Source organism: Mobula hypostoma, chromosome 24, assembly GCF_963921235.1.
Source record: "Mobula hypostoma chromosome 24, sMobHyp1.1, whole genome shotgun sequence".
In the NCBI taxonomy this organism is placed as follows: domain Eukaryota; kingdom Metazoa; phylum Chordata; class Chondrichthyes; order Myliobatiformes; family Myliobatidae; genus Mobula; species Mobula hypostoma.
Window position 1 is genome coordinate 51,911,227 of NC_086120.1, and position 17,679 is coordinate 51,928,905.

The 17,679-nt window shown below is 54.7% G+C and overlaps 1 protein-coding gene across 2 annotated transcripts in view; it reads right to left on the bottom strand.

Moving 5' to 3' along the window:
- Nucleotides 1–345: 345 nt before the first annotated feature.
- ankle1 (ankyrin repeat and LEM domain containing 1) overlaps nt 346–17,679 on the bottom strand; it is a 33,509-nt gene continuing 16,175 nt past the window's right edge. For both annotated transcript variants that reach the window (XM_063032233.1, XM_063032232.1), the window contains 5 exons: nt 14,335–17,379; nt 12,779–12,941; nt 7,029–7,188; nt 5,521–5,650; nt 346–2,133 (listed from right to left, as the gene is read on the bottom strand). In XM_063032233.1, the coding sequence (XP_062888303.1) occupies nt 1,973–2,133; nt 5,521–5,650; nt 7,029–7,188; nt 12,779–12,941; nt 14,335–17,379 (3,659 nt within the window). In that variant the 3' untranslated portion in view covers nt 346–1,972. The remainder of the gene's footprint in view (nt 2,134–5,520; nt 5,651–7,028; nt 7,189–12,778; nt 12,942–14,334; nt 17,380–17,679) is intronic.

Genomic DNA, 17,679 nt, shown 5'->3' on the forward strand with positions numbered 1-17,679 from the left:
ATAATGGGGGAGTCTAGGACTGGAGTGCACAGCCTCGGAATAGAGGGACATCCATTTTGAATAGAAGGAGGGGAATTTCTTTCCTCCAGAGGATGTTGAATCCTTTGCCATGGACAGCTACGGAGGTCAAGTCATTGGGTGTATTTATGGTGGAGGTGGATAGGTTCTTAGTTAATCAGGGCGTCAAAGGTTCCAGGGAGAAGGCAGAACAAGGGAGTTGAGAGGAACAATCAATGATGGAATGGTGGAGCAGACTTATTCGGCTGAATGGCCTAATTCTGCTCCTATGTCTTATGGTCCAGAACACCAGAGGAACTCAACAGGTCAGGCACCATCAATGGAGAGGAATAAACAGTCCATGTTTCAGGACGAGATCCTCCATCAGGACCACAGATGCTGCCTGACTTGCTGAGTTCCTCCAGCATTTTGTGTGTGTTGCTCCACATTTCCAGCATCTGCAGAATCTCTCATATGTGTCAGATGATTCAGTTACTTTCTCAAAAATACAATCCATATTTTTTATAAAAAAAATTTTACAGATTAAAAATGCTTTTCAGAAACCCAGCACGGCAGGCATAGTGACAATGACTGGTTCCCATTGCTGGTGACCAGTTAGAGTTCTCTTTCAGTAGCCGGAGACAGGAACACACCACGACAGATTTCCTGACTCACCGAGCCACAGCCCTGCATCAGCAACGTCGAGAGGCAGAGAGGGAGCAGTCAGCCTGACACCATCGATCATCCGGTGGGGAGAAGGAAGAGTACAGCACAGAAAGTTCCCGCTTTAGAATGCGATTCAGCAAGTCCTTCGTAAAGTTCTTTTGTGGACATCAGGCTCACCTTGGCAAGATTGCCACTGGTTAATGACTGACGAATGAGAAACCCAAAGCAGGCATGCAGTGAGCAGTCACACAAGCTGCAGGTCTCCTTCACTCCCCAGATTTAGAAAGTGTCCGTTTATTTGATCCTAGCTCTGTTGCTGGGAGTTGGTCTGGAGTCACATAAACACAAGTCTGAACGAGTTTCGCCTGTCCCTGGACACGGGGCTGGTACTGTAACCAGTCATTTCGCCTGTCCTCAGAAACACAGGGTCGGTACCGTAACCTGTCATTTCACCTGTACTCAGACACAGAGCTGGTACTGTAACCTGTCGTGTTACCTTGGGGACAAGGGTTGGCACTGTGTCTGCATTCTGTTGGTAAACACGTGTGTTGTGTTAGGTCAGTTCTGGTGAATTCACTGGCAGAAGGCATGTGTAAGCAGCATACTGAAGGGATGTGGGGAAACTCTGAGCACACACTGGTCTCAGATCATGAATCCCAGGCAGTCAACAGCAGGGCCATGGCTCCTCCTGCACAAATAATCTGTCAGGACCAGATCAGTCCTCCTCCAGTCCCAGGTCAGTAGCCAGAGGACCGAAACCCAGGGCACTCTGGAAATGTCTCCTCACCGAGGGGCAGACACTGCCAGACAGACCAGACACCAGCCTCGCTCACAGATGTCCTGCGGGGCGGAGCCATGACACCCATCTGAAGACCGGCTCGTAAGCAGCTCCTAACTTCTGGGCAATAAGAGGCAGAAGTGACCCCGTCAACAAAAACAGAATAAAATCAATGTCTGTGTGAAGTTCCCACCTTCCATTCCCAGGAGCTGCAGAAAGCTGAACTGCTCTCCTCCCACACTGATGGTAGGGCTCCCCCCTCCTACTCCACTCACTGAAAGAGGGGGTGAACTTCCTCCTCCCCACAGTCGGAGACAGGGTGCCCCTCCCTTCTAGTGAGGGAGGGGCTTCCCACCTCCCACTTCATCGAGTGAAGGAGGGGGCTGATCCTTCCTCTATTCACCAAGGGATCCAGACATTGCAGAACCCTGGGGGTGGCAAGGGATGGTGGGTCAGAAAGTGCCAGTCTCCCCTCTCACGGACAGCAGCTCCGGTCTGCGAGCCCCTCACTCTCCCGGTGGCAGCAGCTGTCTACACATCAGCAGGGCGGAGTTGCCTCTCGCCTTCAGCCAGGAGAATCTCCATCGCTCGCTTCAGCATGTGGACGCCCAGTTGTCGCCTCCGCCGTAGGGGCCAGGTAGCCACCAGTCCGTAGTAGTCCCCACGTTTCCTGTTGGTCAGTGTCCGCAGGCCTGGAGTGAGAGAAACTACTTACTCACAGTCCTGCACACCCCACAACCCTGCAGGGGTAGAGATGGTGGGTGTGGGAGCAGATATAGCACAAGACAGAGGTGCTGAATGGCAGGATTCGCAGTGAGGTGGGAGTGACAGCTGAGGATTCGCGGTGAGGTGGGACTGGTTCGGCTCAGCAATCTGGTGGAGGGCTGAGCGAAAATGTGAGCAGCAAGGAGGAAACACAGACCTTCATCCCGAGCCACGATGAGGGAGGTCAATGGGGAGGAATGTAGGGAATGGAGGGGTCACAGAGTTGTGGAGGGTGTACGGTAGGGGTGGGGTCCCAGAGGTAGAGAGCAGTGTAGTCGAGGGAGAGGATTACAGAGATGCGGAGTGGTGAAAAGGAGGGAGGGGTCACAGAGACCGGGAGGAAGGTGAAGAGGTGGGAGGGTCACAGAGATGGGGAGGAAGGTAAAGAGAAGGGAGGGGTCACAAACACGGGGAGGAAAGGAGGATACAGAGACAGGGAGGGGTGTAGGGGAGGGAGGGGTTACAGAGACAGGGAGGGGTGTAGGGGAGGGAGGGGGTTACAGAGACAGGGAGGGGTGTAGGGGAGGGAGGGGTCACAGACAGAGACGGGTGTAGGGGAAGGAGGGGGTTACAGAGACAGGGAGGGGTGTAGGGGCTGGAGGGGGTTACAGAGACAGGGAGGGGTGTAGGAGCTGGAAGGGGTTACAGAGACAGGGAGGGGTGTAGGGGCTGGAGGGGGTTTACAGAGACAGGGAGGGGTGTAGGGGCTGGAGGGGGTTTACAGAGACAGGGAGGGGTGTAGGGGCCGGAGGGGTCACAGACAGGGAGGGGTGTAGGGGCTGGAGGGGGTTTACAGAGACAGGGACGGGTGTAGGGGCTGGAGGGGTCACAGACAGGGAGGGGTGTAGGGGTTGGAGAGGGTTACAGAGACAGGGAGGGGTGTAGGGTACGGAGGGGGTTTACAGAGACAGGGAGGGGTGTAGGGGCTGGAGGGGGTTACAGAGACAGGGAGGGGTGTAGGGGCTGGAGGGGGTTACAGAGACAGGGAGGGGTGTAGGGCAGGAGGGTGTTACAGAGACAGGGGGGATTGTAAGGGAAGGAGGGGGTTACAGAGACAGGGAGGGGTGTAGGGGCTGGAGGGGGTTACAGAGACAGGGAGGGGTGTAGGGGCTGGAGGGGGTTACAGAGACAGGGAGGGGTGTAGGGGCTGGAGGGGGTTACAGAGACAGGGAGGGGTGTAGGGGCTGGAGAGGTTTACAGAGACAGGGAGGGGTGTAGGGGCTGGAGGGGTTACAGAGACAGGGAGGGGTGTAGGGGCTGGAGGGGTCACAGACAGGGAGGGGTGTAGGGGCTGGAGGGGGTTACAGAGACAGGGACGGGTGTAGGGGCTGGAGGGGTTACAGACAGGGAGGGGTGTAGGAGCTGGAGGGGGTTACAGAGACAGGGAGGGGTGTAGGGGCTGGAGGGGGTTACAGAGACAGGGAGGGGTGTAGGGGCTGGAGGGGGTTACAGAGACAGGGACGGGTGTAGGGGAGGGAGGGGTTTAGGGGCTGGAGGGGTCACAGACAGGGAGCGGTGTAGGGGAGGGAGGGGTTACAGAGACAGGGAGGGGTGTAGGGGCTGGAGGGGTCACAGACAGGCAGAGGTGTAGGGATCAGTGGGGGTTACAGAGACAGGGAGGGGTGTAGGGGCTGGAGGGGTTACAGAGACAGGGAGGGGTGTAGGGGCTGGAGGGGGTTTACAGAGACAGGGAGGGGTGTAGGGGCTGGAGGGGGTTTACAGAGACAGGGACGGGTGTAGGGGCTGGAGGGGGTTTACAGAGACAGGGACGGGTGTAGGGGCTGGAGGGGGTTACAGAGACAGGGACGGGTGTAGGGGCTGGAGGGGGTTATAGAGACAGGGACGGGTGTAGGGGCTGAAGGGGTTACAGAGACAGGGAGGGGTGTAGGGGCTGGAGGGGTTACAGAGACAGGGAGGGGTGTAGGGGCTGGAGGGAGTTTACAGAGACAGGGAGGGGTGTAGGGGCTGGAGGGGTCACAGACAGGGAGGGGTGTAGGGGCTGGAAGGGGTTACAGAGACAGGGAGGTGTGTAGGGATCAGTGGGGGTTACAGTGACAGGGAGGGGTGTAGGGGCTGGAGGGGTCACAGAGACAGGGAGGGGTGTAGTGGCTGGAGGGGTTACAGAGACAGGGAGGGGTGTAGGGGCTGGAGGGGGTTTACATAGACAGGGAGGGGTGTAGGGGCTGGAGGGGTCACAGACAGGGAGGGGGGTAGGGGCTGGAGGGGGTTACAGAGACAGGGAGGGGTGTAGGGGGTTACAGAGACAGGGAGGGGTGTAGGGGCTGGAGGGGGTTACAGAGACAGGGACGGGTGTAGGGGAGGGAGGGGGTTACAGTGACAGGGAGGGGTGTTGGGGAGGGAGGGGGTTACAGAGACAGGGAGGGGTGTTGGGGAGGGAGGGGGTTACAGAGACAGGGAGGGGTGTAGGGGCTGGAGGGGGTTACAGAGACAGGGAGGGGTGTAGGGGCTGGAGGGGTCACAGACAGGGAGCGGTGTAGGGGAGGAAGGGGGTTACAGAGAGGGAGGGGTGTAGGGGAGGGAGGGGGTTACAGAGACAGGGAGGGGTGTAGGGGCTGGAGGGGGTTTACAGAGACAGGGAGGGGTGTAGGGGCTGGAGGAGGTTACAGAGACAGGGAGGGGTGTAGGGGCTGGAGGGGGTTACAGGGACAGGGAGGGGTGTAGGGGCTGGAGGGAATTACAGAGACAGGGAGGGGTGTAGGGGCTGGAGGGGGTTACAGAGACAGGGAGGGGTGTAGGGGCTGGAGGGGGTTACAGAGACAGGGAGGGTTGTAGGGGCTGGAGGGGGTTTACAGGGACAGGGAGGGGTGTAGGGGCTGGAGGGGGTTACAGAGACAGGGAGGGGTGTAGGGGCTGGAGGGGGTTACAGAGACAGGGAGGGGTGTAGGGACCGGAGGGGGTTACAGAGACAGGGACGGGTGTAGGGGCTGGAGGGGGTTACAGAGACAGGGACGGGTGTAGGGGAGGGAGGGGGTTACAGAGACAGGGAGGGGTGTAGGGGAGGGAGGGGGTCAAAGGAACTTGCTGATCTGTGAGTTGGACTAGGTCTGGACACGGGCAGTAGTTTTCAGGGTTTGAATGTGATGATGATGTGCCAGGGCTATGGAGCAGACAATTTTGGAATCATTGGCTACTCAGGGGAATGATGCATCTTGAAACGGGGGAGAAATGATGCGCCTTGAAACGGGGGTAAATGATGTGCCCTGAAACAGGGGTAAATGATGCGTCCTGAAACGGGGGGGGGGGGGCGGGGGAATGATGCGTCCTGAAACAGAGCAACATTACATCCAACTCACTCAGAGCATCGACCATACAGGCTTCCCGTGTGTAGGCCTCCACCGGGATAACGTTCTGGAAACAGTGCAAGGAGATCACCCCATGTCCACTCTCCCAGATGTCCATGATGTGCTTCAGTTTGGCATTCACCTGTGGGAGATCAGGGGAAAGGCGGATGTGTCAGGGCCAGAATAGTTTGTCATCTGAGTGATTGATGAGGGGTGCAGACCTGACTACTAACCAGGACATCAGTCCCGACCCCTTGACAAAGGATAACTTTCATTTCATGTGTTATTGGTAAAACATCAGCACTAGCTTACCCTCAATAGATACATCACACACAGCACAGGTAAACACTGGTGCTGGTGCAGGAACAGCCACTTCCCTTCCCTTCAACAACTTGGTTCTTAAACCAACCGCACAAATCAAACCACTATAGTTCAGCAACACTATGACCACTTTGTGCTAAAACTGACCTTTTTTTTTCTGGTGAATAGTATTATGAATAGTGCCCTGGTTATGAATGGTTACCAGTCACTAAGGTGTGTAATGGAACCGAGGACATTGCAGTACAAGTGCATAGTTCACTAAAAACTCTATCACAGGTAGACAAGGTGCTGAGAAAAGGTGTTCAGCATTTTTGCCTGAGTACAGGACTTGGGACGTCACTGTAGGTTGCAGTTGTGCAGATTCTTGATTAGCCAGGGTGTCAGAGATTACAGGGAGAAGGCAGGAGAATAAGGTTGAGAGGGATAGTAAATCAACCATGATGCAAAGGCTGAACAGACCTGATGGGCTGAATGGCCCAATTCCACTCCTAGGTCTTATGGTTTCTACTGGGTGCTCCTAGCCGGACCACCGAGGGCAGAGAGGGTCTCCAAGCTTCCGAGCGTTGGAAGGTGTGGATGGATGGTCGGTCGGGCTGCTAGGCTTGGCCAGAGCATCTGGACAATGTGAAGAGGAAGGGTGAGGGTTCCGTGTTGGAGCACTCATGTCCCAGGACTCTACTCCCTATTCACCTGTCACAAAATAGGCTCAGGACTGGGACCCTGTTGTGCACATATTAAGTCCCACACTCTTTACACTACAGCAGTGTTCAGTCCTGAGACTGTGAGCGGTGTGCCAGAAATCCAATTGCATCCCCTTCGGTCATTGGAATCTCGTCCTGTCAGCTGCTGGAGACTCCAGGACATTAGAATCTCATCCTGTCAGTTGCTGGAGACTCCGGATCATTGGAATCTTGTCCTGTCAGCTGCTGGAGACTCTGGATCATTGGAATCTCATCCTGTCAGCTGCTGGAGACTCCGGATCATTGGAATCTCAGCCTGTCAGCTGCTGGAGACTCCAGATTATTGGAATCTCGTCCTGTCAGCCACCTTGAGACTCTGGAGTGAGCCAGGTAACATCGGGATCCACACAGCAGCAGCAGACAACAGAAAGGTCGATCCCTGCAGATCAAAACCTCCACTCCTGCAAGTGAAAGATTCCATACCCTCGGGGAAAGCTATTTCAAAATAAAACCCGTTACCTGCCGGTTTCCACCTTTGAAATGCTTCAGTGCCTCGCAGACGTGTGAGTACGACCGAGAACGCTTGCCTTTGCCCACGTAGAAGATGGAGCTGATGAACGTTCGGAAACACTCTGCTGGGCACAGGACATGACAGCGAGTTGGCAGATTCTTCGTCACCCTCGGAGAGGTAAACAGGAAGACAGGACATTACAGTCGGTCAAAGCTTTCAACAGCACGTGTGACTAAACGTGGGAGAGATCACAGCCTCCTAGTCCCCTGGGTACATTGAGACCTTAGTCCAATGTCAGCTACGAATGTACACAAATATCCCTCCTAGCCACCTGTGGACACAGATATCCCTCCTGGCCCCCCCATAGACATAGATACCCCTCCCACACCTACACCCCCATGTACACAGATATAAGGCATAGGAGCAGAATTAGGCCAGCTGGCCCATCGAGCCTGCTCCGCCATTCAATCATGGCTGATCCTTTCTCCCCCCTCCTCAGCCCCACTCCTGAGCCTTCACCTCGTAGCCTCTGATGCCTTGGGGGGGCGAGGAGGCCTATCTGCATACACGGGGTCAAGAGCCCATCAAGCTCTGCCTTAAATACACCCAATAATCTGGCGTCCACAGCTGCCTGTGGAAATAAATTCCACAAATTTCTCTGCATCTCTGTTTTGAATGGAAGCCCCTCTAATCTGAGGCTGTGTCCTCATGTCCTCGGCACCCTCACCATGGGAAACATCCTTTCCACATCTACTTTGTCTCGGCCTTTCATCAATGAGATCCCCCTCATCCTTCTAAATTCCAGTGAGTACAGATCCAGAGCCATCAAACTTTCCTCCTATAACCCTTTCATTCCTGGAATCATCCTTGTGAACCTCCTCTGGACCCTCTCCAATGTCAGCACATCTTTTCCCAGATGAGGAGCCCAAAACTGTTCACAATACTCAAGGTGAGGCCTCACCAGTGCCTTATAAAACCTCAGCATCACATCCTTGCTCTTGTATTCTAGACCTCTTGAAATGAATACTAACATTGTATTTGCCTTCCTCACCACTGACTCTACCTGCAAGTTAACCTTTAGGGTGTTCAGCACAAGGACTCCCAAGTCCTCAAGTCTCATATTTTTCGGATTTCCTCTCCAGTTAGAAAATAGTCTGTACATTTATTTCTACTACCAAAGTGCACGACAATGCATTTTCTAACATTATATTTCATTTGCCACTCTCTTGCCCATTCTCCTAATCTGTCTAATTCCTTTTACAGCCTGTAAACTTGGCAACAAAGCCATCTATTCCATCATTTAAATCATTTATATACAGTATAAAAAGCAGTCCCAACACCTACCCCTGCAGAACACCACTAGTCACTGGCAGCCAACCAGAGTAGGATCCTTTTATTCCCACTCGCTGCCTCCTGCCAATCAGCCAATGCTCTAACCATGCCAGTAACTTTCCTGTGATGCCACAGGCTCTTAACTTGGTAAGCAGCCTCATGTGTGGCACCTTGTCAGAGGCCTTCCAAAAGTCCAAATATACAACATCCACTATGTCCCCTTTATCTATCCTACTTGTAATCTCCTCAAAGAATTCAAACAGGTTGTTCAAGCAAGAATTTTCCTTAAGGAAACCATGCTTTGTCCTATCTTGTCCTGTGTCACCAAGTACTCCATAACCTCATCCTTAACAACTGATTCCAACATCTTCCCAATCACTGAGGTCAGGCTAACTGATCTATAATTTCCTTTCTACTGCCTTCCTCCTTCCTTAAAGACTGGAGTAAGATTTGCAATTTTCCAGTCCTCTGGCACCATGCCAGAGTCCAATAATTTTTGAGAGATCATTACTAATGCCCCCACAATCTCTAATGCTACCTCTTTCAGAACCCTATGGTGCAGTTCATCCGGTCCGGGTGACTTATGGACCCTCAGGTCTTTCAGTTTTTTTGAGCACCTTCTCCCTTGTAACAGTAACTGCATCCACTTCTCTTACCTCACACCTTTTAACATCAGGCACATTGCTAGTGTCTTCCAGAGTGAAGACTGATGCAAAATACTCATTTAGTTTATCTGCCATGTCCTTGGCCCCATTATTATTTCTCTGGCCTCATTTTCTAGTGGTCCAAAATACACTCTCATCTTTTTTTTTAATATACTTATAAAAGCTTTTACTATTCACTTTGATATTGTTTGCTAGCTTGCTTTCATATTTCATCTTTCCCCTCCTAATGTTGCTGTCTGTAGGTTTTTAAAAGCTTCCCAATCCTCTGTCTTCCCACCAATTTTTACTTTATTGTATGCCTCTCTTTTGCTTGTACATTAGCTTTGACTTCCCTTGTCAGCCATGGTTGTACTATTTCGCAATTTGAGTATGTCTGTTTTTGGAATGCATCTATCCTGCACCTTCCTCATTTTTCTCCGAGAAACTCACACCATTGCTGCTCTGCTGACATCCCTGCCAGCAGCTCCTTCCAATTTACTTTGGCCAACTCCTCTCTCATATCACTATAATTTCCCTTACTCCACTGAAATACTGGTGCATCAGACTTCACTTTCTCCCTATCAAATTTCAAGTTGAACTCAATCATACTGTAATCACTGACTCCTAAGGGACCTTTTACCTTAAGCTCCCTAATCGCCTCCGGTTATTAAATAACACCCAATCCAGGATAGCTAATCCACTAGTAGGCTCAACGACAAACAGCTCTAAAAAGTGATCTCATAGGTATACCCCGCCTAGTACTCATGTACACAGATACCCCTCCTAGCCCTCTCTGGACACAGATACCCCTTGTAGCCTTCTGTGGACACAGCCACCACTCCTAGCTCCCGTGTACAGATATCCTTCTAAGCTGCCTGTGGGCCTAGATATCCCACATCCCCTGTACACACAGGTACCCCTCCTTGCCACCTTGTACACACCGATACCTCATCCTAGCCCCTGATTCCACAGAGATCTTAGTCCAACGTCAGCTACTCATGTTCATGGATACCCTCCTAGTCCCCTGTGGACGGATACCCCTCCTAGCCCCCTGTTGATACTGATACTCCTCACTACCCCCGTGTACACAGATACCCCATCCTAGCCCCCATTTACACAATCTTAGTCCAAAGTCAGCTACCCATGTACAGATAGCCCTCGTAGACCCCCGTGGCACGGATGGGACACAGATACCCCTCCCAGCCCCCTGTGCACACAGATACCCCTCCCAGCCCCCTGTGCACACAGATACCCCTCCTAGCCCCCTGTGCACACAGATACCCCTCCCAGCCCCCTGTGCACACAGATACCCCTCCCAGCCCCCTGTGCACACAGATACCCCTCCCAGCCCCGTGCACACAGATACCCCTCCCAGCCCCCTGTGCATACAGATACCCCTCCCAGCCTCCTGTGCAGATACCCCTCCCAGCCCCCAGTGGACACAGATACCCCTCCCAGCCCCCTGTGCACACAGATACCCCTCCTAGACCCTGTGCACACAGATAACCCTCCCAGCCCCCTGTGCACACAGATACCCCTCCCAGCCCCCTGTGCACACAGATACTCCTCCTAGCCCCCTGTGCACACAGATACCCCTCCCAGCCCCGTGCACACAGATACCCCTCCCAGCCCCCTGTGCACACAGATACCCCTCCCAGCCCTCTGTGCACACAGATACCCCTCCCAGCCCCCTGTGTACACAGATACCCCTCCTAGTCCCCTGTGCACAGATACCCCTCCCAGCCCCGTGTACACAGATACCCCTCCTAGCCCCCTGTTGATACTGATACTCCTCACTACCCCCGTGTACACAGATACCCCATCCTAGCCCCCATTTACACAATCTTAGTCCAACGTCAGCTACCCATGTACAGATAGCCCTCGTAGACTCCCGTGGCACGGATACCCCTCCTAGCCCCCTGTAGACACTGATAGCCCATACTCGCCCAGTGGACACAGATACTCCTCCCAGCCCCCTGTGCACACAGATACCCCTCCCAGCCCCATGCACACAGATACCCCTCCCAGACCCCGGGGAACACAGATACCCCTCCTAGCCCCCTGTGCACACAGATACCCCTCCCAGCCCCCTGTGCACACAGATACCCCTCCCAGCCCCCTGTGCACACAGATACCCCTCCCAGCCCCCTGTGCATACAGATACTCCTCCCAGCCTCCTGTGCACACAGATACCCCTCCCAGCCCCCTGTGCACACAGATACCCCTCCCAGCCCCCTGTGCATACAGATACCCCTCCCAGCCTCCTGTGCAGATACCCCTCCCAGCCCCCTGTGCACACAGATACCCCTCCCAGCCCCCTGTGTACACAGATACCCCTCCTAGACCCCTGTGCACACAGATACCTCTCCTAGCCCCCTGTGCACACAGATACCCCTCCCAGCCCCGTGCACACAGATACCCCTCCCAGCCCCCTGTGCACACAGATACCCCTCCCAGCCCCCTGTGTACACAGATACCCCTCCTAGCCCCCTGTGCACACAGATACCCCTCCCAGCCCCGTGTACACAGATACCCCTCCTAGCCCCCTGTTGATACTGATACTCCTCACTACCCCCGTGTACACAGATACCCCATCCTAGCCCCCATTTACACAATCTTAGTCCAACGTCAGCTACCCATGTACAGATAGCCCTCGTAGACCCCCGTGGCATGGATACCCCTCTTAGCCCCCTGTAGACACTGATAGCCCATACTCGCCCAGTGGACACAGATACCCCTCCCAGCCCCCTGTGCACACAGATACCCCTCCTAGCCCCCTGTGCACACAGATACCCCTCCTAGCCCCTGTGCACACAGATAACCCTCCCAGCCCCCTGTGCACACAGATAACCCTCCCAGCCCCCTGTGTACAGATACCCCTCCTAGCCCCCTGTGCACACAGATACCCCTCCTAGCCCCCTGTGCACACAGATACCCCTCCCAGCCCCGTGCACACAGATACCCCTCCCAGCCCCCTGTGCACACAGATACCCCTCCCAGCCCCCTGTGCACACAGATACCCCTCCCAGCCCCCTGTGCACATAGATACCCCTCCCAGCCCCGTGTACACAGATACCCCTCCTAGCCCCCTGTGCACACAGATACCCCTCCCAGCCCCGTGTACACAGATACCCCTCCTAGCCCTCTGTTGATACTGATACTCCTCACTACCCCCGTGTACACAGATACCCCATCCTAGCCCCCATTTACACAATCTTAGTCCAACGTCAGCTACCCATGTACAGATAGCCCTTGTAGACCCCCGTGGCATGGATACCCCTCCTAGCCCCCTGTAGACACTGATAGCCCATACTCGCCCCAGTGGACACAGATACCCCTCCCAGCCCCCTGTGCACACAGATACCCCTCCTAGATCCTCGTGGACATAGATACCCCTCATGTCAGTGCTGCCGTGCTGTGTTCATTCCATGGACACATGCTGGACTGTGTTTGATGGTGGCGGCACTGCGCAAGGCGAGGAGGTTTTGCGGGCTGCTCTTTCAGAACCGTGGCTCCAGGCCAACATCCACGCGCCATCACGTTGCTGGCCAAGACACTCAGATAGTTGGGCTACGTTATTACATTCTGACTTTTTTCTGTCATTCAATGTGCTGCATGTGTGACTGTTGGTTCTGTGTGTTGCAGCCAGGCCCCAGGGGGACACGGTTTCTTGTGACTGCATTCATGTGTATGGTTGAACAACAAATGAACTTGAAGATTCAGGTCTCACTGCTGTCAGGTTGGAGGAAACACAGGCACCACTGTTTTCCGGACGACCTTACCTGGGGTCGAGCAGTAGGTAGTTGAAGCTGGACTTGACCACACCTTCCCTCCACCGGCGCTTGGGGTCCGGCTGGTCAAACTGTTGCACTAACGCCATTTCATCCTGACTGCAATCCGGGAAGACAAACTTCTCCAAACTCTGAGCTAGCTCAGGGCTGTAGCCTGTCAACACAAACCAAGGTCAGGCAAAGCTGGGCTGCTGTCCTACCCCGTATCTGCTTCCCACACTCTCAGAGAGCCTGTAGACAGTGGCAATGCAGCCAGCAGCGAACCTCCCAGGCAACTGTGCTGAGTGACCAAGGGCCGAAGGAACCAGCAGGGACAGGCCCTCCGTTGGTCGACCATGGACGCTGCTTCCCAGCTGTCTGCATGGTGCGCAGGCCGGGACGCTGCGACCCGGCTGTCTACGTGACGCGCGGGCCGGGACGCTGCGTCCCGGCTGTCTACGTGACGCGCGGGCCGGGACGCTGGGTCCCAGCTGTCTACGTGACGCGCAGGCCGGGACGCTGGGTCCCAGCTGTCTACGCGACGCGCAGGCCGGGACGCTGCGTCCTGGCTGTCTATGTGACACGCAGGCTAGGACGCAAGCCAGAGCAGTACGATATGGAGAGTAAGCTGGCGGCTATGCAGCAGGTTCTGCCTCTCCACACAGCTGATGAATTCAGGATCGGCAGAGACCAATAGTTTGGCACCAGTGGCATCTCCAGAGTTGCCAGTCAACACTGAACAACACAGGACAGCCTCAGGGACTCCTGCTGCGGATTTTTCCCTCAGGGTTTACTCCCGAAGCCTTCCCCATGAGTGTGTATCGCTGCAAGGCGATGGAGGTTTGAGATCAGAGTTTTCCTTCTGCTAGATGAGCTGCCAACTATGTCTGATGAGTCCCGTCTGCCCAAAGCTACTGGTTTTAAGGTGTCAGTAACCAGCCTTGCCCCTTCTCCTGACAGTAGAAACAGATCCATTGGGCTTAGTAGCTAAGCCATACCTGAAAGCCATCAACTTGCTTGTCAGAGGCCATTGAGACTCACACCATTGGGAGCTTATCTCCACGGCATGAATAGTGATTTCTCTAACTTCTGGTAATTTCTGCTGCCTCCTCTTCTCCCTTTTTCATTCCCCACTCTGGTTCTCCTCTTACTCCTTTTATTCTCCTCACCTGCCTACCGCCTCCCCCTGGTGTCCCTCCTCCTTCCCTTTCTCCCATGGTCCACTCTCCTCTCCTATCAGGTTCCTTTCTCTTCAGCTTTTTACCTCTTCCACCCGTCATCTGCCAGACTCTTACTTTACCCCCACCCCAACCAACCACCCTTCCCCTCACTCGGTCTCAGCTTGTGCTGCTCAACCGTGTTTTTTCTCAACCGTGAAGATGGACTCAGCAAGAAACGTTGCTTGCTTATTCCTCTACACAGATATTGCCTGACCTGTAGAGTTCCTCCAGCGCTTTGCTCTGGATTTCCAAAATCTGCGAAACTGCCTGTGCCTCATCCTAAGAGAGTGTGGGACCAGGTGTGATGAACCCCAGTGCATAACAGTCGAGGCCTCCCCCTGCACTCACCTGCTGTCCGGGGACGGGGCTGCTTCTGTACCTCGTGCAGCCGGAGCAGATAAACAGCCCTGGTCAGGTCGGTCACAGGCCCAGGGTCCTCCCCATACTCCCGCAGCTGCCCGAGGATCTGCCTGTTGGACAGGAGCTGCAGGTGAGGAGGCAACCCCTCATCACTCTGCGGGATGTTCTCCTTCTCCTCAGCCCTCCGATAGGCCTTCCAATCATAGAGAATGGTGTCCTCAGGGCTGGGGGTGGTTGTGTTTTGGCAAATGACATCCCTGGAGGGGAGGCAACACTCGATCAGGGCGGGGCTACCCTTGGCATCAGTGTATAGATACTCCACCGCCTCGCCCGCTCCACAGCTGACTGGACGTCCGCCGGGCGACAGCGAGACTGGGTGGTCACTGAGGGGACCCTCACACTCTGTGTGAGACAGCTGGCTTGCCACCAGTCCTGTGGAATGGTTGGAGATTGCTCTCGGATCCTCTGACCGTGAACTACTGGCACACTCAGGCATACCGCAGTACCAGCCCTGAGCATCCAGTCCTCCACTGAGTGGCACCAGACATGGACACACCATAGATCGGTGTCTGGGAATGCCAGGGAACTCTGCCAGTCCACTCACGCTGGAGCCGTCCGCCACCTTCACAGTACCCGCGGGAGAGCACAGGGTGACGGCTTTCAGTGCTGGGTCACAGCGCTCGTTCTCAACGGCACCATTCAATCCCAATGTTGGCCCCACCTGCCCGCTGGCCAGTGGGCCCACTTGGTTCTTCTCTGGTTCAGCAGGGCTCTCCCGAGGGGGAAGGGCTGGGGTCTGTTGCTCCTCCCCACTGCTGGCCAGACCTCTTCTCCGCAGACTCAACCTGTTGCCATGTTCATCACAGGACAAAGGGAGGACTCCAGCCTCTCTTTCTATGGAAAAGGGGACTGTGTGGGCAGCTGCTGACTCCAATGCCTGGCCACTGGCTGGCTTGTCACCGTCACACAGGACAAAGGGGACGGTGTCAAAGTCTGCATCTTCTTCAGCTGAAAAGTTAGTGGGGGAGAGGGAGCCATCCTCACCCTCCCCATCCCGAGACACACTACCAGAGGGACAGAACCAGCTGGAACGAGTCCCCGCATCCTCCTGCTGCCTTCGTACTCGCCTGGTTCTGGTCGGCATGGGAATGCTCTGGTCGAAGAGCGAAGAGTCACAGATCTGAGGTGCCGGGTTGGCCAATCGTTTCCTGGTGCGTATGGTAACAAAAGGTGACAGGCTTTGCTCAAACGATGGCTGTCCTCCCTCAGAAGGTCTGATGTTCATGGATCTCATTTGCAAGACAGCTCCGTCTCCCAGCAGCAGATGTTCCTGGTCCGAGCTTGCTCGTGTGTTGCTCTCGTCCCCCTGGCCGAGTACTCCCCCAGGGCCTTGGTCAGAAAGTGAACAACTCACGCTGGAACCCAGGACACCCTCGCCTTCCACCTGACTTCCAATGGGAATGGACCCTCTGGCTCGCCGACTTTCCGGCTCGCTCTGCTCCTCGGTGCCCTCGGCTGGGGTCATCAGGGGGAGAGATCGAATTCCGTCACCAGGAACCATTGCTTCTTTCTCCACCCGGCCCCAACAGCCACTGGTGCAGGTGACTCCCCCCCACCCACTCCCTCTGGCTCCTGGCTTGGCCGGTGGGCTGTCCTGCTGGCCAGCAGTACACTGAGTTTGGGAACTCAGACAATACATGGACCGTACAGTACCCCCTGACAAAGGGCTGGCAGCCGGATTTTCGTCAATTAGCTGGACACCATTGAACTGGGGTGTCTGCCTGGAGTCTGGACAACGCTGGGAGACATTGCATCTTGGCACGGAATCGGACAGCCGTAGGACAATTCCGCTTCGACACCTTGAAGGAGAAGAACCCCCGTAACCGGCTGAAGAAACTGCTGGTGTGGACAGGCAGCCCTCGTCCGTTGGGATCATCAGATCTTCCCTGTCCAGTTGTGGTCGACACATGTGGCTGAAGTTTCCCACTGAACTGGCCAAGACTTCAGGATCACTGACACAGCTACGATAGGGGCTGTCTCCAGATGTCGAAACACCACTTTCAGACTGGACACACTCAATGTGCAGAGAGCCATCACGATCTGAGACCTGGCTGTGGTCTAAACTGCCTTCAATAACTGCAGTGGTTTTGTCCAAATCCGTTAAGAAGGTCACACTCGAATGCGTAAATTCATAGATATGGTCTGGGGAGGTCACATCAATGCCTTTGCCCCTGGGCAGTCTCACCAGAAGCTCAGAATCCATGTTCAATCCATTGGATGGAGATACGTAGGATTGGGATTTCGTCATCAGAGGACAGGTACAGTCCAGCTCTGAGAGCCACTCAGTGTTACCGGTGAGGCCACCACCCTGGAAAACTTCCTTTTCTTCAAGTGAAACAGCCAAGGTTTGTGGAGCACACGAGTGTTCTGCTGTGACAGGGTGAGGACAGGTGGAGGTAGCTGATCTGTGGATCCCAGGGAGAGGGGTTCCTGGGGCAGATGGAGGCAGAAAGCTGTCATCATCTGCTGAAGTGTCCGAGAGCAGTCTGACAGTTTCAGGAACAAAGCCCTGAGCATCTTGGAATCTGAAATCTTGGTCTGATGGTGAATGGTCTTTCAGAGAGTCAGCCTCAGAAACCAATCCTTCCAAAGCCTGCTCCTCAAACTTCCCAAAACGAGACAGGCTGGTACTCAGTAACACACAGCTGGCATGTTCTGCATCTTCACCAACTTTCCCTTCACCTCCGTCTTCAGGAATACCACTGGGTTCACACAAACTGGGTGGCTTTGTAGATATTGATTGTCCGCAGGCCTGAGACCAAACCGATGTGACTTCTCCCAAAGGACCACCGGAGCCATTCCTTAGTGCACCAGCAGAGGACACAAACTCCCACTGACCCTCAGACAAGGTTTTCCACGTTCTGCTGACTGCGTCAAACTCCTCAGGTTTTCCAGGTAGTACGGAGTCAGTGACACCAAGCTCGGCCAGGTTGGTGAAGGAACAAAGAGCACTGCTCACTCTTCGAAAACCCACTGCAATGACCAATGACACAAAGTTAGTAACCTCTCTGAGATACGCTCAGCACCATTCCCACCCCACATGTGAAGGCAATCAGCGGGGAATTGGACTGCCGTGGATTCCGTGGCCCTTCCCAGCCAAGGCAGAGAGCAAAACTGCTGTAGCACCATGTCCCCATTGGAGGAAAGTTCTACCACATCTTTCTCTTGTGAACATTGGACGTCCTCCCTGTAGGATGTCATTCTACCAGATGTGAACCCAGACTGTGAACAATCTGAGCATGGAGAGGCCCTGATAGCCAAACCCCTGATGAA